The sequence below is a fragment of the Bacillus rossius genome, chromosome 12 (genome assembly GCF_032445375.1).
Source record: "Bacillus rossius redtenbacheri isolate Brsri chromosome 12, Brsri_v3, whole genome shotgun sequence".
Taxonomy (NCBI): Eukaryota; Metazoa; Arthropoda; class Insecta; order Phasmatodea; family Bacillidae; genus Bacillus; species Bacillus rossius.
The window spans coordinates 11,573,253-11,598,124 of NC_086339.1; the positions used below are offsets into that span (position 1 = coordinate 11,573,253).

A 24,872-nucleotide genomic window follows, 5' to 3' on the forward strand; every position below is an offset into this window, starting at 1 on the left:
AATGGGTGGGAAATGTCACGTTTATCATGAGCTCAACTGCACTTAGCTAACGCTGTGATGATAGATCTTTTTAACTACATTAAAATACTACAGTTGTCTTGTCACTCGACTATACGAAGAACATTTTCTACTAAGGAAGTATTTATGCATGTGTATAATCATTTATCTAGCTTATTAACTAGCTTTTGTACACTCCCCTGGCTTAATAAGCTTACATATTTTGTCCTTAGGCACACGGGGATGAACTGCATAGCCTTGATTCACATTGACTTCAATGTTTTCCTTTTACTCTTACTAATAGATTTTATGTACCAGCCTGCTCTGTATGCTTCCAGTCGTGCTTTCCTAATGTTTCACTCGAAACATCAATATGAATTGGTTTATTTTTCTTGATTTTTATTTCTCTGTGGTTGTGTGAGTATCCAGTTTCTACAAATAGTACATTCGTTTTAGATTTCAATTAAAAAAAAAATTAAGAATATCAATGTCTATTTAAATGTCAAATGAGTATTAACTTTACTTACATAAAATAATTGTATTAGTTGGAAGTCAAATAAATATTTTGTTCTCTAATAGAAAAAAAAATTATAACTGTCAGTTTCAATTCTTCAATGTTAAGCATCACATCAATCCAGCCATAGGACAATATTATGTAGGGCTACCTCAAACACTAGACCATCTCCACTGTAAGATGACTTTAAAACAGAAGGATATCTTTTATGTAAGACAATTCAAACTTGGCTAAGATCATATGTGAAAAATATTTTTTTTTTTCCCCCTTGAAAATGTATGTTTGCTAAATTTTTGGATTTGAATAAAAATGTTGCATTATAAAAACCAATGCCTCTACTTTGCAATTGTAAGTTATGTTTCCTACAAGTGTTTATTATGGTATGGTACGAACGTTATGTACCTTTGATGTATCGAATACACAGCTTCAGCCAGCACTGTCATGTAGCGCTAGTGTTATGGCACACTTTCATTTGGTTTTTGCATACAATCCCATTCAAACAATCTACATCTATGGTGTACGTTATTTTCTCTTAATATTTTTCTACAAATCTTTTTCCTTGAATATTGAATCCTTTTAATACTACCAATTTTATGGTATTTGAGGATTTTATTGGCCCATCCTTATTATAATTGGACTTGACTTCACCCAAATTTTGCAGACTCATTCAGCTGTAATTACGAACACGTCAACACTGCTGCTCAAATAAAGGATTCCCCCACAGAATAATGCATTCCTGTCTTTTTTTTTTTTTCATAAGAGAGTTCATTTTCTGCTAAGATACTTTTTGATCCTATCTAACTCTCAAGAGTACATAAGCACTAAAGGTAAGCACTAAACATCTGCACATTTTTTTCACTCTAGGCTGGTGCCTGTTGTAGTCACATGACCTAAATCTTTCCTGACGAAAGATTGGAATTGGTGACAAGGAGAATGTGCCAACAGTTTATCAACACAAAAACAGTGCAGATACCTCCCATCCTTAAAATGTCTGCTACACTCCTGATAAAAACATCCACATCTGTAAAATTCCACCCAAAAGAATCAGCTGTAGCAAGTTAGTGAATAACCACCGATTTGAAAAGCGGGTCCTATTGCTCATATTTGTATACCTTTATTAATGTTTCCGCACCAGCGATGTTCATGTGCTAGCTCTGCAGAAACAAGGTGACTCCGTGACTTGTTTTCAAAAGTATCTTTCCCTCAACACACATCAGCACAAAAAAAAAAAGCACAAGACCTCTTACACCCGACCTCAGGAGTATTTATTAACCACAAAAATGGCGTGAATAAATAATAAGTAACAGCTGATTTACACAGTCAGCGTAGATAACATTTTGGGTGAATATATAATTCCAGCCCTCAAAATGATGTAATCTCCAAAAAATTATTAATAGGAAAAGGGATAGGAAAAAAAATACATTTTGTCTACACAATAAGCATTGATCTAATAGTAAGCCAACGCATTTAGCATTACCATTACATTGGTACTAGGCCTGTACAAAGCTTCAACTAAGAGAATCAATCGAAGCTCTTTTCAATATTCAATTTGACTTCGCAAGGAAAAATGCTGTTCATTTAATTTGAAGCTTCAGTTGTGATGTAAAGCTTCACGTCAGATATGAAGCTTTTAAACAGTTTCTAATTAATTTTGTTTTTTGTGTTATATAAGCTTATCTTGAATAAAATTGGTAACTTACCAAAAACAAAAAAAAAGGCACTCCGCTTGTTTTTTTTATGCTAAATAACTAAATATTAATATTATGCATGATTATTTTTGTAATTTTTATGGTATAATGTTATATATAGAGCCCAATTATTTATTTAAAATAAATCCGGTACTTTCTAAAATAAGTGTTAATACAGAGCATAATCTATAAACCTTGACTAATAAATTATCACTAGAGTGAAAAATCATTTTCCAATTGAAAAGTGTCAAATTTACTTAGAACTTGTTAAAAAGATACAGTTGCGTTGCACATTTCACTGTGTTGGTGCTTGTTTTGAAGACAGTATGTGGTCAAATATGAATCTTGGTTACTTTTTTTTTTTGGAAGATGTACGTAATTAAAATAATATTATATTTTATTTTTGAAAACTTACTAAATTAATATATTTCGACCTACAGGTTCAGACACGTATTCTTAGGAACCATGACAGGTTGTAACAATTGCATTTACTGTATGTATGTAGTACGTCCTTTTTACTTTTGTCTTTTAAAGAGAAACTTACTAAAACAGTGGTTTCTTTTTCTCACAGGTCAGTAAAAATTATTCTTATGCCATACTGTCTCTAATTATCATTACTCAATACATATTATGCATTCATAAAAAAAAAAAAGGGGAAAAAAAAAATGAAATCAGATTTTATAAAGTACATTCCAAAATGATAACCTTTTCAGAAGCATGTAAGGCAACAACAGTCTTAAATTTATAGTAGTACTACTATATATCCAACAGAAGACTTTACATAGCAGTCTCTGCTTGATTTTCAGCCCAAATTGTTTTTAACAATTCTCTACGTCACCTCGATGAGTTAATTTTTTTCTGAAGCACTCTCTTCTACGGTTTGTGGAAGCTGAACTGCGGGATGACCATTCCTCTGTTCTTCTGGAATCTTTGAATTTTCTTCATTTCCTTCACAAAGAGAAATTTCCCTGTCATTTGTGTTAACATGTGTCGCTTGTTTCACAAGTTGAACTTCGGGACTGTGACACTCTGGACTTCCAACTAACCCCTGTCCAATGACCTGACAGCGATTATCTTCGCAAGTTTCCACTTGCGCTGGCTGGGCTTGTACCAAGCCATCTTCGTTCTCCGGACCTTCAGGTTCCTGTATCTCAACAGGCTTCATTGGCGTGGAACTCATTTGCTCACTGTCATTGCCGTCCTCATTTCCTTCGTCTTCCAGTGCTTTCACCTGGTCCGTATTTTTGTCACTTGTTTCTACTTCTGTCAGACACGTTTGTACTAAGTCACTTCCTTTCCCAGTTCGTTCACGCTCTAGTTCCGTGACCTGTTCGGAATCTCCATCACAAGTTTCCATTTGCTCTGGAGAACCTTGTCCAGGGACAACAAGAACACAATCTTGTTCACTAGTTTCTGACAGTGCAGGATGATTCCGAACAGAATCACTATCCTTCTCTGTTTCGCCATCTACCCGTACTTCGACCTGTTCAACACTCTCCCTGCTGGTGTCTAACGGTGCTGAACACTGTTTAACAGGGTCAAGTTTTTCCTCCGTATGCATGCTCTCCTGTGATTTGATATGTTCAATATTTACATTCTCGGTGTTCATTTGTGATGAATGAATTTCTTGATCCTTTACTTCTTCCAATTGTTCCGATGCACTCACTACTTTTTTTGGCTGCTCCAAACTTTCCACATGTTGATCTTCACTTGTACTCATTTTGAGCTTCGCATGCTTATTTTTTACCTTAGCTGTTTCATCTTCTTCTCCCATTTCCTTTGAGGCCACTTGTGCAACCTCTTCCACATCACTATCTATACCTTGCACATTTTTATTTTCACGTAGTTGATGTCTGTCTGTTCTCTGTTTCTTGTTCTTCGGAGCTGAAGACGGAAGTGGACTAGCGTCACGTTTCTGAGGGTTCTTCTTATTTGCCACCCATTCACCGGCTCTGTTGGACTGACTGGCCTCGAATTTCGAGGCGGCAATGGCTGCAACCGGTACGTCTACTCTTTCTTCGGTTTCACCTTCATCCTCTGACATTGCCTCACTACTGTTATGACTGTCGATTGTCTTGTCCACCTCAGATTCAAAATCCTTGACAATGTCTGACACAAGTGCAGCCTCCTCAGCAGTCCAGCAATGATCAGTCTCTCCCTCGTGTTCTTTAAACGAACTCAAACATAATGATTCAGTCAAATTACCCTGCCTGACAGCAGTCGCAGTATTCGCAACTTCCTTATTGGATACGGCTTTCTGCATTGCCTTTTCCTTCAAATTCATTTTCTTTGATTTTGCCTTTTCCACTACAGTCCATCCTTCAATGCCGTCGCTGCTTTCGTCCGAGAGAACTACAACGTCCTCTACATTCACGCTGCCGTCCTCATCCTGGCTCATGCTATGTTCGTCAATATCCACAAGCACTGGAGTGGAAGATGAGGAACTTGAGTCAAGAGCAATTTGCTTGGTCTTAGGCAAAACTTCTGAGGTGATGCGCAAGCCATCGTCGTCATCATCAACATCATCGCTATCCGATTCCTGAGAAACTGCTTCCACCGCTATTTCCTCGACGTTGTCTTCAGAGCTGGACACTTCGGTGATGTCGAGGCCTGGCTCAACTCTGTCTGTCGAGATGGTGTTTCCTTTGTCCTCTGTGAAAGATGACACATCAACCTGACTGCTTTGTAGCCCCAATCGTGATGCAGGCATCTCGGAGCGCCATTCTTTTGTTGGCCCCTCGGAACGAGCAGCAACTGGGAACTGCAGGCTGGCAAAAGCAGGATGGGCAATCTTCTCCATGTGGCAGAGTGCTGTGGTGCAGAAACTGCTGACCTGTTAAGAATACATGCACAGTTAAGAAAACTGACTACCTGCACTAGTTTTCAATGCCACCAACACATTTACAGCTGTTTCACACCAGCAACAATTTTAATAAATCACACATCATTACGAAGTTAACAGCTAATGAAACTTCTCCAAGTACAAAAACTGTCATCAGAGCTAACCGAGCACGTAGCACCTACGGTTTTAATTTTTTTTTTTTTTATCATTCAGGCTGACTGATAGAATTTTTGCAATTACCTTGAGCATTATAATTTTTTTGACATTTTTTACATGCTAAATACTTAACAAAAAAAACAGTACACTTAAGATTTTCTGTGTATTTGGTAATAATAGGTTTCCATGACGCCAACAATATCATTTTCTCGCGCTATTTATTTCCCACCCTTGCAACTGCAACATTACATGACGGATGCTGCAGCCACAGCTCTGCAAGATGCGCAAGTATTGCTGCATCCCTCTTTAATTTATGAAAACTTTCCTGCATTGGGTCCATGAAAAGCACACCTCGGAGAGTTGGTGCATTGAAGTGCTACTTATATATTACTCCAGCCTGGCACAAGTTTCCCTGCATGCTACTTTTATGAAAGGACAAGGATCTGGAAAGAATAACTTTCTGCAAAGGGGTAGAAAAAATAAATAAAAGAAGGGGGGAGGGGGGAAAGAAGTCGGTGACTACCGCCTCTCCAGCAGACGGAGAAAGACCTCATGGCGACACAGTGCCGTATTGTTTACATTCCAATAATCTAAGACACGGTTCATAAAAGGACTTCACTTGTGCTCAGAATTATACTGCGGACACATACAAGGTGTGGCCCAAATTCAAGGGCGGCACCTTACCGTGAAAGAGATTATCTGGGTATTTTTACAGGATTTCAATTGTCAGGGCATCAGTGGTTCCCAATTGACATGGATAATCTGGAGTTTACTGCACTTTGAAATCTAAAATTGCTATCAGGAAAAACCTATTAACAGGGTCAAATTGTATGTATTAATAATTCATGGGAAAAAATTTTAAAACTTATAACGCAGGAAATTTTCTTGGTGGGATTTTCTTAAGAGGGTATTAAGTGAATGAATATTGCTTATTAACACACAGTGTTGCTGAAACATGATGGGAAGAGGTGCACGGTGTTGGACTGACCTGACTGTCGTTGTCGGCCTGGCCCCGCGAGAAGGCGACGAGGGCAAAGTGGGTGGGGGGGGCTCGCTCGCCGTGGGGCCACATGGCCAGCGTCTCCAGCAGGCGGTAGAGCCCCAGTCGACACCCGGGGACGCTGTACGGGACGGGCAGCTCCCCTGGCTCACCGCTGCGCTGGATGTCCAGCACCAACGTCGCCGCAGCTTCCTGAAGAACCTGCGAGCGCAGAGCACAGACGAGGCAACAGTCAAGTACACTGTACACGTCTCAATACAAGATTGTGTGTTTCGCTACATCCATTCGTAGGTTTGGAAGGCGATGACGTAATGAGCGGGTGGGGATCATCGAATTGGTCGGCAAGAGCTGTAACTCCGAAAGTAATTGACCGATTTGCGTGTCACTTTCAAATACTTTACTACGTACTTTTTTGCAGATAATAAAATGCAATTTTAACCCAGAAAGTGTAGAAAAAAATTCAGCAGTTGCTGCCAAGAATAATAACACAAATAAATAACCCTATAATACAGAATAACATGTAAAAATATCCTTTCTTATGGAAAGAAAAAAAGACACCACTTCGAGTACTGGTTTTACAGCTGGCACTACCAAATAAAAACTGTTAACCACAAACACAAATCGCAGCTAAGGAAAACATGCCACTCAACAAAAGTCACATGCCGCAAGTTATGCGATACTTCATGAATCTGAGATAAGTCAAACAACGCAGTTTAAGAGTTAAATCCACGCAGTAAAAAGTTTATTTCTACATAAGAAAGAACAACTGGCTGTTGGCATTGTCTGCAATACAGTGGAATGTTACTGTGAAAAAAATCCTGACATACAAAGAGATCCCAACAAGAACATATTTAGGAAACTGTCTATTTGTATGAAGTGCTGTTTATTTTGTAAATTCCGTACCACCTTTCACTGAATGCATAAAACATAAAAACAGGGTTTATATTCCACATACAACTGCAAAAAATATTCATAGTTCATCTTCAGCATTAATCAAATTGGTTTAGGAGCACCAAATAGGTAGCCAAAGAATTTCTAACCATAAACACACTTATTAATACAAAAAAAAATATTAAATATAATCAACAATGCAATATTAGAATACAAATTTATACTGCTATGGTTTTCGGTAGGGACGAGATTTTATAGTTATATTTTTTGGTCGATTTCGTATTTATAAGTGGAGATTTCTGTGTTATTTATTTTTATGCATTATCTTTAGTCATTAAGATAAATGTATTATTTAAAAAATATTAAATTAAATATTTTTCAAAACTTACTTCAACAAAAATGTTGCATGAATACAGCTACGTGATACATACATGAAAACATGATGCACTTAAAAAAAATTGTAATACTAAGCACGTCTGAGAAAGAAATCCCCAGAAAAAATGAAAATAAATAAGCAAATTTTGATTATTCGAAAAATGTGCCGTCATTAATGTAAAAAGGGTTTCTAATAAAAGATGCAAGATCAACAAAATTAAAATTTTTTAATTTTATTTTTTTCCTTTGGCACATATTTCATTCTTAATAAATTACTTACATTGGAATTACTATGATAAAAGATTATATTTTTGTGTTTTGAGTTAGATGTTGTCAAAATGCTGGTTGATTTCATGATTTTGGTTGCATTTCTGTGCGAAAATGTGTATCAACTTGCATTATGGTGTAATGTGGCATATCGACATGATCTTCAGTGTTGTCTGTCGCAGTTCACCATACAATCTCGTCTCTACTCATCAGCTGACAGTCTTGCAGGTGACAGGCGATGAAGACGGTACCTTGTGTAGTTTCGCTGGCACAAACGGCGCGGCAGAACTCAACATGGCGCACAGCAGCTCCAGCGCGGCTGCGCAGACCTCGCTGTTTGCGCGGCTGTCGCGCAGCTTGGAGCGCCGGGACGGCGAGCCACCGGGCCTGTCTGCCTTGGGTGCTTCCTTGGAGCTGTCCTTGCCCTTGCTGGCGGGGACCTCCCGAGACACATACACATGTCAGTCACAATTAGCACTCCTAACTTTCCCAGACATATCCACTTTTTTTAACGTTAGGGTCAATAGATAGGGGCAGGCATTTTTCGCGAAAAGATCTGAACACTTATTTGACTTCAACAAGGTATACCCGCACCTTTGGTTACTTCCTTGTGATTGGCGGCCGTCTAGCGAGAGAAGTCGTTGCCTTATTTGACCGGACCACTGAGGACTTGTTTACTTCCGCGATGAATCACTGCGATTGGTGTTGTTACAATAAATATGTACCTAGGAGAAACTCACCCAATCACGAAACACAGACTGTTATAGTGTTTTAACTTTCATCTAGTCTCGAAATCTTTTCGCAAAATCTGCATGCCCCTATCAATAGATCATACACTAGTATACTAGAAAGATCACACCATAAAAGGTGTTCAATTCAGCACATTCAGAACTACGCCCATGTCGAATTAGTACAGACATGATTTTAGGGTTTTATTTTTTAGTCCAATTTCGTTTTAAAACCAGAAGATTTCAGTGTTACTGTTTTTATTTTAATAAAAGCTGTTTTGTAGTACTAACTCCACCAAAATAGGAGTGAAATTTATTTGTTTCATTTTCACGAACAAAAATTTGTAACACAGGGGAACCTCGTAATTATGAGTACGGGATACTATGAGACCTTCAAAATTATGACAGTTTTGTAATGCACCATCAGTTTGACTACGTAAATCATACTAAATTAAACTGGTTATAATGAGTGCTTACTTTACTTGTTGGCACTTCCGCGTGCGTTGCACGTGTGCGTGTTTGTTTGTGTATGTGAGACCACATTGTTTGAGCGTTATGTCAGACAGCAGGCAACACACACAATCTTTGTGTCTACCTTGACAGGTTTTTGTGACACAGTATGCGTGTATTCCGAACACTACTATTCGAGAAGGAGGAAGAGTGGGTTACTGCCCCCTCTCCACGGAGAAAGACCCCATGGCAACACAGTGCCATATTATTTACGTTCCAATAAGCTGAGACACAGTACTCAAAATGCTCAGAATTCTACTGAAGAAAAATATATGGCGCAATCAAAATTTGAGGGCAGTCCTTACCGTGAAACAGATTATCCGTTTACAGTATTTCGATTATCCGGGCTTTGGTAAGTCCGAATTAACACGGATAATTGAGAGTTTACTGAACATCTTATAATCGAGGATGTGTGATATTTAAAATTTTCTTTGACTATAGGTCCTATTTGCAGGTAAATATTTTAAGTTGAAATCAATGCCTTAACATTTTTGATTATTCAATTGTGATTACTAATGATAAGTTGAATAGAAGAACCTACTCAACCCATCAGTATCGCTACACGAGACGTGAACATCTGGACGCTACAATGAAGGCAGTTGTGACATACAGACAGCGAGATGCCTGGCTTGCTGCTCTGGACATCCGGCAACAAGACGACCACCAGCTGCTCGGCGTACTTCTCTACGAGGCTGGCAGCCTTGGAGACGCCGCACCAGGCTGTCAGCGCCCTACACGCTGCTATCCTCACAGGCCTGCCAACATCACCCCAACATCACAGCGGGTCGCACCTTTCACCGGCTTCAAAATTACACACTTAAAATATATGTACCTAATACTTCATACATATAAAACGAAAATAATACCCCAAGTAAAATATATGCAGTGGGAAAAGAAGATAAAAAATTTTAATATAATATTATTTATAAAAATTTAATATAACTAGTGTACTCATTAATTTGTAGCAAAGTTCTTTTTTCCTTGGTCACTCATTTCATTACACAGCTGCACAGTATTAGTTTTGTGGAGAAATATCTATACAGAAAAATGATCACTTCTGATTTTTTATTTAACTTCAACCAGAGTTTGTAAATACGTAGTTTACTCATAAGGCGTTTTGTCTTTGCAAAATGATAATTCTTGATAGTGTAATGTATTGCTCTATGAGCGCTGTTACGTTAGGAATATATTAGCATGAAAAAAAATTTGGACTGAAAGATTTTCGTTTAGAACACAGGGTCTTGCTTTTGATATAGACGGAAGCACTTCATCTTGAATGAGCTTCACTACTACAATATATTCAGTTGAACTACTAAGAAGCCGTCTATGAAACGACAGGAATTATAACTAAGCATTGTGTGTTGCTGGAAGACACAATTTATTGTACACAGCATTAACAAAGACTAGCAATAATGCCAATAATATATTCTTGTTGCTAAATATACATGCATCAATACATGTAACGTGTTTGAGGCAAGTGTAACAGTGTTTATTTATTTATTTTTTTAATTTTTATGCTTACAACTAATCAGGAAAAAAGAGATGGATGTAGCAGATGATAAAATATACAAAACTTAACTTACTTTAAAAAGTCCTATACATCCATGCTTCACGCAGGATTCAAACCCACAAACTCTCAAGCAGAAGTTGGCTGTTGCATTGTAGAAATTGAATCCAACAACATAAGAGGATTAATGAACCTTATTCTAACTTCAGTCCTCGACCACATCTTCTGGGATTGGATCACGAAGCAAGACTTACCCAAAAGGCCTCTCCGAGGCGTAGTGCGAGCTCTCTGTTGCCGTCCACTTCAGCTCCTGTAGTGCCAACTCGCAAATCACACCACAAAATGGAATTAGGTTTCTGCCACAGCTGCAAGTAGGAAACAAAAAGCATAGTTAAGTGCAGCTATTAATTAACATTGTTTTTTTAAGATCAAGAAAGTGTTATGTATCTGTTTTTTTAATTATCTCATCTTTACTTCATTATCTAAATCACACTCTTAAAATTCACTAAGCACTGTTCCAGAAACTAATAGACCATAAAATGTTTCATTGAAATTTTTATTCCAAAAATCTGTTAACTTGAGACGGTAGTAGTCCAAATACATAAAATTATCCACAACAAGTAAGTATAACAAAAAGGAGAGAAATGTATACTTATTAGAAAAACCTTATATTGAACCATAATTGTGTGATGTAAAAGGAAAGTCAATGAAGAAACTGGCAATGCATTTACTTAAACCATTTAAACTTTAATTTTTTTTATACTACATTGCAGAATATGAATCAAAATTTCTGACGAAGAGTGTTTATAGGTGTACGTCCTGTTCCAGGTAATTATTTTAAACTAACGTTCCACGCTGTTGAAATTGTTAACTTTTTGAGTGGCTGAACTTTCACAAAATGAAATATACTTTTTGCAAGTGAGATGCCAAAGTTGCATTTTTAACATTTTTTTGCAGTATTGATAAGGAGAATGAAATGGAATATATAACAGGAACTTTTTATGTATAAAATAAATTTTACTAGCCTGCTATGTGACATGATTTATTTTCTTTCAGAAAAAAATTTATTTAATTTTACCTGACCTTTTATAATCATAAGAATTGCTATGACATTAAAGGACAAAGTAAACTTAAATTTTTCTGAATGAATTTGAAGCCATACCACACAGTAGCCATCAGCATTGCGTTAAAACACAAAAATGTGCAGTAATTTGCCGCGATATTGCATTATCATCGAACATTTTATACTAAAATCATGTTTGAAAGTAGGAGTGCAATCGACTACGTGCACACTAAGACGAGCAAATAAAGGTTATAACATTTGAAAAGTCTTTAAAACAAAATTTACACATCAGACAACTTCATATTTCTGATAAATAAATAAGCGGTAATATCCTAATGAATATTAAGATTTTAACTTTAAAATACATTTTTTTTTACGGAAAAACTACCCACACAAAGTGCTCGGAATCTAACATCGGGACCAAAAACATCAAGCAACTTTTATGCAAGAATTTTTTTCCCTCCAAATTTTGACGCCCTAAAATAACGGTGCAATGATTATGCACGTGCAACGATTATACGATAAAACACTGTGTCCTATTTGGTTCTCCTTAGCCACACTGCACAAAAATGTTAAAAATTCCACTTTGCCAGCTAAGTAATTGAAATTTGAAACAAATGGTGGGGGTCAGTCTGCCAGCAACCACAGTGAGGGAATGATCGGTCACCATTTTTTTCCCTCACCGGGTTCCAACCGAGGACTTCGAGCTCCATGTCGTAAAAGGTTTTTTTTTAATTTTTTTTATTAAAATTTAATTAATTTTTTTTTTAATTTTGAAATTTTTTTCATAAAAATCGGATAATAAATGAAGATTTTCAAGATGGCGGCCGAAACGGAAATTGCAACGGTGACGTCATAATTCAAAATGGCGGGGAAAAAAGTATGCCCTTTATATTTTTTTAAAATTTTGTTTAAGTTCGGCCACTCAAAAAAGTCTATAATATTTACTGTGTTAAACATAAAAAATAAAATAATGACCTGTAACATGATATTCACCTCTCATGACAATGCTATGGACAGATGTGACAGCTGACTATCGTAAGGAATAATTAAAAAAAAAAAAAAAATTAATTGATACTAATGATTGGGTTGTATATTGAACGGTATTCAATTCAAAATTTGTGTGACACTCGCACACCCCTCCCGCCAGGAACCGGACCCGAGTCAGCTCGGCGGAAGACCAGCAGTCTCACCAAGCGATCAGCGCCTCCAGGACGCCGAGCATCGCGACGTGGATGTCCGGCAGGCAGGTCGCCACCACCACGTCCCTGTCCGCGTCCCTGCTCGGCGGGGTGAAGCAGTTCACGGCCAGGCCGCGGCACACCACCTCCATTATCTCGCCCGCCGACACGCTCTTCACGGCCGGGAACACGCCCCTTGACACGGCAGCAGCGAGCAACAATCAGTCAACGTACTCTTGTTGCGCCTTCTCGGAACATCGTACAACCAACTGGACTTATCAAAATTGTTCTATTAACAGAGGCTGGAAAAATTAGCATTTATTATTAAAAAAAATTATCTTTTTCGTGCACTTATTTAAAACTTACATTTTATATACATTCATATGTACAAATACCTTAAAATAACAGTACCAAAGTTTTGTATAAAAAAATTGTACATGACTTTTTTGAAAAAAAAAAATTGATCAAATCACGTATTTTGTGAAATGGATCGGTTTTGCTATATTTTACTGTTAACAAAAATTTTATGGATCAACATGGAAAATCCTTCGTAAATATTTTCAAGAAAAGCACTGTACTATGACACTACGTGTAACAGAAACAGTTATACATACTATACACCCAAAAATAGTTTTAAAAAAAAATTAGGAAATCCAAGGCAGACATAGTCAAACCACCTTAATGTCTATAGTTTGCAAGAAAAATTGTTTTAACACATAGTTTGGGCAGTAAATAAATTCTAAATCACCAAGTCCTGGTTCTATTAAGGCTGAGATGTACCTGAGCATTGCTTGCAAGAACTTGGCAACACTGCACAACTGCTTCGTTAGTTGCTGCGAGCTAGCAACTGGGTTTGCTTCATTCACTTCAGGCAACGGGAGTATGTCATCAGTTTCAGTCCACGAATGCTTAAAAAAGCAAGCAGAGGTTGCAGGTGGTACTTTCCAAAAATAAATAAAAACTCATAATCATAATAAAATAAATTATGATTATGGTAATTTGTTAAAATTATAATTAATTGAAATACCTTAACTATTAAAGTTAACATTTAATAAAATTATTCCAAACACAATAAACAATAATGCACAAGAGCATTTTGGTTTTATTTTGCTATTACACAATATTTTCTTGTTTCAAGTTATAAATATTTTTTAATGACTTGAGAAATATTAAACTCAATCAAGAAAACTGAAATTTATTTCAGTGACAATGTGCATGATTTCAATAAATAACAAACCATTTCTAATCAAAAATTTAAACTGCTTTTGCACAACATTGCAAACTTCAAAATATGGCATTAAAAGAAGTTAACAAAATTACTTTATAAGAGGCCTACTTTGTTACCATGTACCATTGGGTAAAATACAATAAAAACACAATTAAAAATGCAGTTTGGTAAATGGCAAAATGTCACTTGGTCTTTAGTTGACAGACACCACTGTGTGTGTGTGTGTGTGTGTGTGTGTGTGTGTGTGTGTGTGCGTGTGTGCGCGCGTGTGTGTGTGTGTGTGTCTGTGTGTGTGTCTGTGTGTGTGTGTGTGTGTGTGTGTGTGTGTGTGTGTGTGTGTGTGTGTGTGTGTGTGTGTATATATTCCCAGGTTTCCCACATATTTTGGTTTTAGTTTTTTTTCCTCACTTTCCAAATGTTTTCTCAATGTATCCATACTTTCATGTTCTAATCAGCAATTACAGAACTTGCACGTGAGAATATTATCTGTAACATAAAACCTGTCACTCTTTACTGAATGGTCATAGTAATTACTTTTGTGCTTTGAGGTGAATTTTTGTGTTATTTCGCAATATTACACAACAAATAAATTTCTATACCCCTATGCATTTCGTTACCGCCCCCTGGAGGGCCTCAAACAAGGGTTGTAGTCACAGGAGTGAGAAATATTGGGATGTATTGTCAACTAATACTACATGGAAAAAAAAAGGGGTTGTTTGTAAAGTCAGTTTGTGGACGATAATTTTACATGATAACGTCATAAGAAAAAATTGATGAAAATTGCATACTTTTTAATTTTCAAATATTATTTACAGTTTTTGCAAAATTAATTTAAATAATTTGTTGAAATATAATTACGAACAATTAGTTAGAAAGACCGCCTTAACCTGTTTGATATTACAGAAGATTTTCTCGCACGGTGGTTGGCAGGTTCTCGCACGCTCGGCTCAGGCGGAACGTGACAATGAGTCATGCTTTTTTCGCGCGTGCAAGCCGGCGTTCATCGATTTATAGGACGTTATCACGTCAAAAAACATGGGCTACATTTTCGTAGTGTGGTTTGAGTATCGCAGTAATCTGTCGGCAGACGGTTGCAAGCGCCCCGTGGGCCTCACCAGGACGCGGTATCGACGGAGCAGCCGCCCCAACAGGTGGTGCAGCGTGTTGCAGAGCCGCAGCTGCAGGTCCGCCCACCGCTGCTTGTGGTTGGCTCGCTGGCCACCGGCCCCGCCCACCGCCGCCAGCAGCGCCCAGCAGCCGGCCGCCCGTGCCGCTCGCTGCGGGTTGGCAACGCTGCGCAGCAGCGCCTGCTCCAGGAGAGACTGCGCACGCCACACCACGTTCCGCTCAACACTTCTGCAATCAACTGTGTTTCGAACATTCACTGCCTGCGTTCAGGGGAATATCTTGGACCAGAACAAGTACCCTGGCTTTGCCCGGGCTTTACTCAAGAGCGAAGAGTCTTCATTAAGGAACACGGGGGTGGATTTTTTTTCTGAAATCAGAGGTAGACATAAATGTTCCTCTTATTTTGAACATAAAGTGTTCATAATTTCATCATGAAGTAACAAATTTCTGCTTTAAGGGATAGGAAAGAGGGGTGAAGGTGGTTATTTCAAGCTCAAGAGTGAAAATGCAGATTTGTGTAAAAAAATAAAAAAATAAAAAAGATACTCTCTTCTTAATACACATTATTAAGAGTAGCCTCTCGTCCACAGTGAGGTTATTAAGAGACAAATACACAACACAGTTCAAGGATGGCTTCAGTTATTTTTAAAACAAGAGACTATTTTAAACATAGGTAAATTGCAAAGCAACAAACATGAAAATTGGAGACTTTTTTTTTTCCGGAAAAAAGTTTATGGGAAAATTTTCCAGTCATTTACAAAAAAAATTCGGAATTATACTCAAACAGAAACACACAAATAAATGTTATCAATTGTTTTATACAAACATTGAAAAACAAAAAAAAAAAGTGATCTAGTAAAGACAAAATGAACACTAATACATACTTTTTAACTTCAATGTTTTTCACCTGCACAGTACTAAAATGGGAACGTAAAATTTTACAAATTGTATAAAATTTTTGTAATAGAGAATAAATACTGAACACTATACACACACACAATACAAAAGCATAGAAAGATTGTACTACATTTCTGGTATATCAACTTATCATTAATCTGAGTTGGTATTGGAAAAAAAGGAAAATTTTCTGGAAAAATATGTGCTTATACTTACTTCTCCAGAAAAATTTCCCTCTCACCATCTTTAGTGAGAAGCGTAACTGACCTTGCTCACGCCACAAGCACCGCCGTAGTGAGTCATGAGAACACGCAGACACTTCAGAGCTGGTGCAGAGTCCTGTAGGGGTGAACAGTTCACAGTTATATAAACACTGTCAGACGAATATTGATAGTCGTAGCTTATTAAAAAAAATTGAGTTTTTATAGTACTACTAACATAGTTTATTTATTCTGCATACCAGTATTTTTGAGTTCCAATTGGGTTATGAAAAAACACAATAGCAGGTAAGCGGATGAAGTCCAGGGAAATCTCTAACACTAATAAATATTTAATGCAAAAAATTTTTAAATTGCTATGAAATATTATTTATTGTCTTTTTAATCTTTATCCATTAATACATGCTTGTTTTTAATTTTGTAAACCACACAATTTTTCTCTAATTAAAAACCCTTAACAACTACCAAATTTTCTGAATCTAGTCTGTACAAAAAAAAATCAATTTTGCGAGAAACAATACACTTTCAATATTCCACTAGCTCACACATTAGCAAGGGTTAAAAACTAATTACAGTGCACCTTAATATGCATGATCACACAAAAATTCTTCATATCACTGTAAAATGCACCAGATCACATTACGTAGCCCTATCCACTAAAAAAAGATACACTTCTCGTGTGCATTCAACTCCAACGGACACAATCAAATTAGTCAATTACCATATAACTAGAAACCGAGATTCCTAAAACTTAAAACTTATATAAAAACACTTGTGATTCTACTCAGACTGCCCAATTATTTACCAAACCTCCAATAAAAGAAGATGAAAATAAATAATTCTCTATTTTACACCAAAAAAAAAGGGCAAACTAAAAAAAAAAAAATTACGTAACAACCAATACAAACAATTTATTACTGACAAGACAGTACTAAAAGTATTTTTATTTTACATTATTAATGGAGACAGAAGACAATCGTGGCAACGTCATTGTCCTGCAAATGATACAGTGAATGAGTCAGACACTCATCTTGGCTTTAAAAATATTTGGGTTGAATTTCGCCTACATTTTTGGTGTCTGTAATGAAACACAGTACAAAATTAGTTTTAAGTTGAACCCTTACCAACACTAAGGCATACTGCCGGTTTGACTCACGAACTCCTACTTGAAAGTAGTCTAGTTGTGTGCTGCCTTGCGCTTAAGATATTACACACAAACTCATGTCCAGAACATTAACAATAACTGGCGCACATACTAGAGACAGTACAATTGTAGCAAACACTTGAGACAGTTTACAAAACAACTTGGAATGAATGTCTGTTTCTTGAAGTTTTTTTAGTGACCAAATGCTTAAAATAAAAAATTAATTTTTATGCTCTTACGATGGAAAGTGTGTATCTGTAAACATTAGTGTCCCTTTAAGCTCAGTAAATACACGTAGCATTTAGCTCACAGTTTTCATATTCATTGCCTACAATCACTTATGCTGACTACAAAGCCTCACATTATCCCTAAAAAAAATAGAGAATGCACAAAATTAAACTAAAACAAAAAAAAAAAATAATGCACATATAATAATAAAAAAATCTAGGTCACCTAAGGAAGTAGTGTACACTGTTATAGAAATAAAAACTCAAACAGTATAAATAAAACTGTAACTATAATGTTTTGTGTTCGTCATGCACAGAGACTTATGGAAATGGGATGTATATGATTATTGTAGACTTCCAACCACTAGCCTAGAGTAACAATGCTCGTGAAATTTCTTAACATGTATATTACGAAGAACAAAAATACACATTCTTCCTCCAGTAATGAATCTAAGATGTGTCACAAGACAAATTCTGTAAAGGCAGAGTGATTAGATCTTCAAAAGTTAACCACCAATTCAAAAAAAAAAGGTACTACGAAGTGATATTAGTTTGCCAAATCAGCCCACTGCACATTAAAATATACCCAGACATTGCTTGACCACCAAAATAATTTAACCACTTTAATATATTAAATTGTGATGGGTCTAATACCAATTTTCTCGAATCCAAATCTCAAATTCGAATTGCAAAGAGTACTTTGAATATTCCCCTTGAATCCAAATCTAAGTTTATGAGAAAAAATAAAATAATATACACAAAATGAAAATTAATAACTATGATTGTTGAAATGTTTAATCCTTCAAATGTTTTATTCAATAACTAAGTTCCCATAACCAATTCATATTGTAATTTTATTTATATAGTTACATGTTTAAAAAAAATATCTTGGCAAATCCTAACAGGATAAGTATTAAGAAAAATATTTACCCAGTAAATGTTTGAGGTGATCAGTGTAAAATTTTTTAAATTTATTTTATTTCCGCTAATATTTTTCTTCAAATCTTTTTCCTCAAATATTGAATCTTTTGAATATTAAGGATTTTATTGTATTTGAGGATTTTATTGGCCCATCTCAAATTAAAATATCATACCGCATCCAGGCTGATCACAATCTTCTCAAGAGCCTTCGACACAACAGTGCTGGATATCACTTTGGTCAGTTCCGAAAAGTGAGACGACATCTGCAACAGCATCTCTGCAAAACAAATGAAAAACACATTAATTTTGCCAGGTTTTTTTTTTTCTCAGGAGTTGTGAGCGTTGAGAACAAATGAACCTGAGGCAGAAAGAGTTGGTATCTCTAACTTAGTCATTCTTTTTGAAACCTGGCAGAAAAGCAAACGTCGTGAAAATGCAACTGTGAATGAAGGTTAGTCTAAAAGTGAAACTGCTTTGGCAATACCAAATACATGATGAGAGTTTAGCTATGTAAGAAATTTTGATTTTCTGTATTTTACTTTATTTAAATGACTCATTTATAGCTATAATTTTTACGTGTGCATTTCATAGTGTGTCTGTAACATTAATAGAATATTAGATAGTATTTTGGTAAAGGAATGACAGATGTGCAACGCTCTGACACAAACAGAAATACAGTATCAGTTACAGAAACTTTCTGACGCTCTCTGTTATGTATTCTTATGATAGGAAAGCTCAACTCGTGTATTTCTCACAGTGTTTATCACTTTGCTGGAGAGATAGGCCTATGGTAAAAGGGAAAAAAAAAGTGTACTTCTGTAGAACCTGCAAGGATTTCTGGAAGTTTTTTGGCAGTGAAATAAACTGTAATTGGTTGATATGTGAAGATCTATGTTGTGATTGGCAGGGTGTCTACAAAACCAGCTCTACAAAATTCCCTGACTTTTCCCTGTTTTCCAGATCAAAATTTGTGATTTTCCCTGACCTTTCTTGTAAATTGTAAGATTATTTTTTTAATTCTGTTTCCCTAGTTTTGGTGTGGGAGTGTGTGTGTGCGTGTGCGATTGCATAATAGTATCTATACGGAAACAAAAAACCCTTATATATTTAACTGAACAGACCTTCGGTGCATTGTAACATGTTTGCAAATAATGAAAAACTTAAACTAAAGGCAAAGTAAACAATTGTGTACTTACCATGCAATACAAAGGTTTTAACTTTCAAAATAAGTTTAAGTATTTCAAGCAATAAAATATTATGCATATAGATAAACAATACCATTTAAATGTAATCCCAACATCTGTACTAATCCACACACAAACATATGACCACACTGAAATAACACAGCACTACGCAGAAAAATTACTGATTCCTCAATGTGTCTATTTCAGCTTCCAAACGACTTGCTTCCTTTGCAGCATCTTCCAGCAATTTTGCTTTTTTTTCCTCCAAGTCTTTCACAGCAATTTCAGCATACCTTTTTTTCCACCGTTCTTTTTCCTTGGAACAAGCATAAATGGACTCTTTAGCTTTCACCTCTGCATACTTCGCTCAAGAATTTCTGGCCGCATGAATAAGAGATTTGGTGATAGGGACATCTCTCACTTCACCATAGGATAGGACAGCATCATAGACGATACGCCGTGCAATCAATGAGGTCTCCTTCTGATTCGTCATTAAACACTCAGCATTTACAGAAAAACCCGTTCAACGTTCGAGTTTCCATGTGACAGAATCATGATCATCTTCATTACTCTTAGAACTGATGGATTACTACCATTCTCTTGAAAAATGCTATTCCAAAATGAATCCAATCGCACTGTACTTCTTGTGTACTTCTTAAGAGATATTGTTACAGAAGGAAGAGAACACACGCGCTGAAATTCTGTAAGAACATCGTCAGCAGTTGAACCAGAAAGCCAACGATTTTCCGTCAGAATGTCAAGCAGAGAAGTCATTCACCGTGCTCGAAGTTTTGGATCAGCTGCGACAGAAGGATCAAAGCATGTAATTGCTCTTGTCAATTGATAACCTAAAGGACTACGTTCCAACAACTTTGACACCATTTTCGCTAATGCATTGCAACACTCACGATGGAACTCCATAATCTGAAGGTCTTTCACGGATTTCGGCAACTTCTTTAGTGCAGCACGACATGCAAACCCTATATCAATTTTTTCAAATGATGTTAGATTCTTAGTATCTTTTACATCTATATATTTAGGACTACTTGCTGTTTTAAGTACCTCTTCTTTTACAAACCTTGTCATTAGGTTGTTCAAAACAGGTGTGAGAGCACTGTGCAAAAAAGGGGCCAAAGGTAGATCTGATTGGAATTCAGTGAGAAAAGATTCAACATGATTGGCCAGGGTTATGAAGAATGCAAGCTTTGCTTCCAGTAGGGGATCTTTAATAGCAGCAGAGAGAGTTTTGAAACTATCAATTTTTGTAGGGTAATAACATCCACACACACGAATCCGGCCGGCAGCCATTACCAAAACATAACAAGAAACTGCCTCTGGCACAGAACAAAAGGAACACACTAGCACACCCTACCGGAAAGTACGGTACTATGCAACTAATTTTGTTAAACGTCCTAGAAAAACCGCAACAGAAAATACTGATGCGCAAGTAAGCAGTAATTGTAAATTTTAGTAAAATAATTATTAATTGCCTTGAGAATTTCCCTGACTTATGAGGCTAGGTTAAAATTCCCTGACATTTCCCTGACTTTTCCAGACAAAAATAATTCCCTGACATTTCCCTGTTTTCCAGATTTGTCGACACCCTGATTGGTCAATGGAGCCACTCAGCTACTCCCCCCCCCCCCCCCCCTCACCCACCCATGTGGTTAGATGTAGCTGCGTCACATAGTTATTTCTCTGATTGATGTGGACTACGCAGGTCACGTTTTGCCAGTGGCTCACGTCAAGACTATGTTTTAAATGACAAATTTAACAACAGTAGTCCTGGCTCACAGGCAATAAACCTTTTCAGAACTATTAACTAGAATATCTCACGACCACAGTCGTCACAATAAACCCACATTTTCTTTTTTTTCCTTTTGAAAAAGCAGCCATCCCGAGGACACGGTTGTGCTTGGCTGTACCATGACACCAAGAGACCTTGGGACTTATTTGCGAGATGTGATTAAATATGAGTATTTAGAAAGCTTTTGGTTATATTAAAAAATCAACCAAAGTAGATATTTCTTCGAGCAGGTAATTCATGTGTGTTGTTGCTATGGAAAACTTGTGGAACTGTTGTGCATCATGTAATGGCTGATGATGTTTTGCTTTTCTGGTGAACTGAAAATAAATCTACATAAATGTTCTAATAATCTTTTTCTTCAATAAAAACCATCTAAACAAATTTAAATGTAATGTAGAAACCCAAAATATATATGAACATTTTCTGGAAAATTTTAAGAATTTATTTTTTGAAGAGTGCTTTATGAATATTCAAGTCAGGTCATCTTTCATCCTAGCAATCTAATTTGTAATAAAGTCAAAAAGAAAGGAAAAGAGAAACAAACTTTTGCGTAAAACCGCAGAGTACCATCAAAATAAAAAAACGGCTTTTTAACAAATTATTACTTGCCTTACATCATTTAAGTAGAATACTGACAGGAATACACCATATGCATGATGATTCCTATAGAAAGGTAAACACAGAAACATTTGTAGCCTCGTGCACGATTTATCGTTACTTTACTTTTATGCCAATATGAGGCCCAAACACACACAATGGCACGTGTTCTGAACCCCCAAGCCAAAAATATCAGTTTGATCAATCACAGCCATTGTCACCAGAACAAAATAATTTTACTCATCACTAACAAACACTAATGAAACAAAAAACATAATTAACTGTAAACAGTAAATTAGCACAAACTAACAATAAGAAATGTCATTTGTGTAACAAAGGAATGCCCACATTTGGGTTGTGAAATTTGCACACTGTACTGACACTAACTTGAATAAGAGTATTTCGCTGAGAATGAATATTAGGTTGGTAGAGCACCAAAAAACGTGGGTCCAAGAATTACTTACCGTGCCATTGTTTGCAAATTATCTGTTGAGATTAGAATCTGAAGCGGAATGACAATCCACACGAATGTTTTCTAGCTGTTTCACCCCACCCACGTGCCAGTACAAATCATTATGTCCGCACCAAAGTTTAATCCGCCACGGAGCAGAACACACAACGATGGCTTAGAATGAAAACCTCGTATCTCAAGTTTTGGACGAAAATACGTTTTTTTATGTTTTTGGCTGGAAAACCTCGTATCTCACTAAATGTTTGGCTGAAAGAAATAAAATATGCATCATAATGCTTTCTATCGGGGAAAAAAAAGAAACCACGTATATCAGTAGCACACCACATTGTAGAGAGAAAACCTCGTATGTTCGGTATGAGATACAAGGTTTTCATTCTAAGCCATCGACAGTCAGCAGGTACGTTGCCGTGCTGGGTGCGGGAACTCACCAAGGACGTGGAACGCCAGGGGCACGGCCGCACCCCGGCCGTGGGCCTCGAGCGTGTGCAGGCACTGCTGCATCCAGGAGACCGCGTGCTCGCCGAACAGGTCGTCGGGGCACTGCGGCAGGAACGCCTCCAGCACGGCCAACCCCTGCAGCCTGCAAGTTTGGCGTGGTTTACGAAACCAGCGCGCCCACCATAATAATGGTGGCCGTTTTTACAAACTAGACGATGGGAATAAATATTCACAGCTTCTGTAATCATCTAATAATTTGATACACGGCTTATCTAATGTTACAGCAATTGTGAATCAGCCCGGTGGCAAAGATATTCCAATCACAGATTCCTCGTGAATTTTCCCACGCTTAACATTCCTTCCAACTCATATCACCTTTCCCTCAAGCTCGTTATATTCCGACTCATAACTCACCATGAAAGCATGTCTCCTTCTTTGTCCTCCAAACTAGAGCTTTCACCCATGGTTTCTTGTCCCTGTGAACCACCTACTGTAGCCACCCCGAACAGCCTTTCTTGATCCCCTCCCTTCCCCTACAGATTTCCCCACCCTACGTCACCATCACACCAATCCCCTGAACCAATTGCTGCCTTATGCTGCACCTTAACTCAGGCACCTCCATCACTGATATCGCAGCACATACGACAGCATCAGCCTGATCAGTGACCCGATTCTTGCCTTCCTGACTTTTAAACCCATTCCATTCTCTTCTGCCCAGCGATCCAAACCGTCCCTTCTCCCAGCCCTGTACAGCTCACTCAGTCATCTGCAAACAACCTTAACATGCATTTCATCTCCCTACCCAAGTGATTCATCATGATTGTAACATTAGGGGTTTCAGAATACTCCCCTGTGGTACAACTGACATCACAAATCCCAATCTCAGAACTTTCATTCCCCACTCTAACCCTCTGCATCATCTCCGAAAGAAATCTCCTGTTCATTTTGCTATCTATCCTGGCCAATTCAGCGATAGTGGCAATTCAAAACTTCTACCTTTTATAATATATATAAAAAAAAACTTTCCAAAGACCTGACATAAGTTGTTTAAGTATAGTAATATTTGAGTTTTTGTTTGGCCAGGATCTTTCAGCATACAGAGTTAAGACAGCAAGCATAATGTAAAACAGGATCAATGCTATCAGGCTCAAGGGATAACTTGGATACGTGGTATTAGGTAAAAATTAGGTAAAAAAAGGATACGTGATACGGAATAATTACCTTATAAAATAATTAAAATTAAACATAATAACAAAGTGCCGATTTTTTTTTGCTAGAAAGCTATAAGATTTTAAAACATGTTTTCAAAATAGTCTCAACAATTTATGTATATATTTTAATAAGTATTAGGGGAGTGTATGTGTGATGCTAAAGGTTAGAGAAGGGGAGACGGTAGTATCCCACTCCATCAACCATGCACAGGTGTAAGTCGGAGGCAAACTGCCACGCCAGCGAACAGTGGACCTGTTGTAACCAAAAGTTAGGTTATGTTGCAACACTACGTCAAAAGTAGTTACGGTCAGTTACATACAGTGGAATATTCTGAGTAAAGTATGTGAAAATAGGTAAACTAAATCATTATCATAATATTTGTCATACTAAACATCAAAAATACACGGTACCTGGTTGCCGGCGCCGACAACTTTTCATTGATACGTGCAACATTCCAATTTTCCCGGTTCGCGACAAGCGGACACTTTTGAAGCGCATTATGAAGACCATATCGAAGAAAGTTGGCATCAAGCGTTCCGACCTCATATACGTCCATTCTGCCGTAGATGTTTTCTCTACCGTTTCCTTAAAATTACATTGGCATGTTCAACATTTCCCACGTGTTGAAAACTGTCTAAAAAGACGCACAAACAATCCACAAACGAATAGAACAAAAAACC

The 24,872-nt window shown here is 37.1% G+C and overlaps 1 protein-coding gene across 1 annotated transcript; it reads right to left on the bottom strand.

Moving 5' to 3' along the window:
* Nucleotides 1-11: 11 nt before the first annotated feature.
* On the bottom strand, nt 12-24,862 carry LOC134537527 (proline-, glutamic acid- and leucine-rich protein 1-like). Its single transcript, XM_063378049.1, has 12 exons — nt 24,603-24,862; nt 22,971-23,122; nt 18,656-18,759; nt 16,240-16,311; nt 15,063-15,269; nt 13,500-13,627; nt 12,732-12,914; nt 10,730-10,840; nt 9,579-9,723; nt 7,982-8,170; nt 6,186-6,398; nt 12-5,032 (listed from the first exon to the last, which is right to left on the bottom strand). The coding sequence occupies exons 1-12, from the start codon at nt 24,746-24,748 to the stop codon at nt 3,047-3,049; spliced, it is 3,636 nt and encodes a 1,211-aa protein (XP_063234119.1). The 5' UTR covers nt 24,749-24,862; the 3' UTR covers nt 12-3,046.
* Between the last annotated feature and the right edge of the window lie 10 nt (nt 24,863-24,872).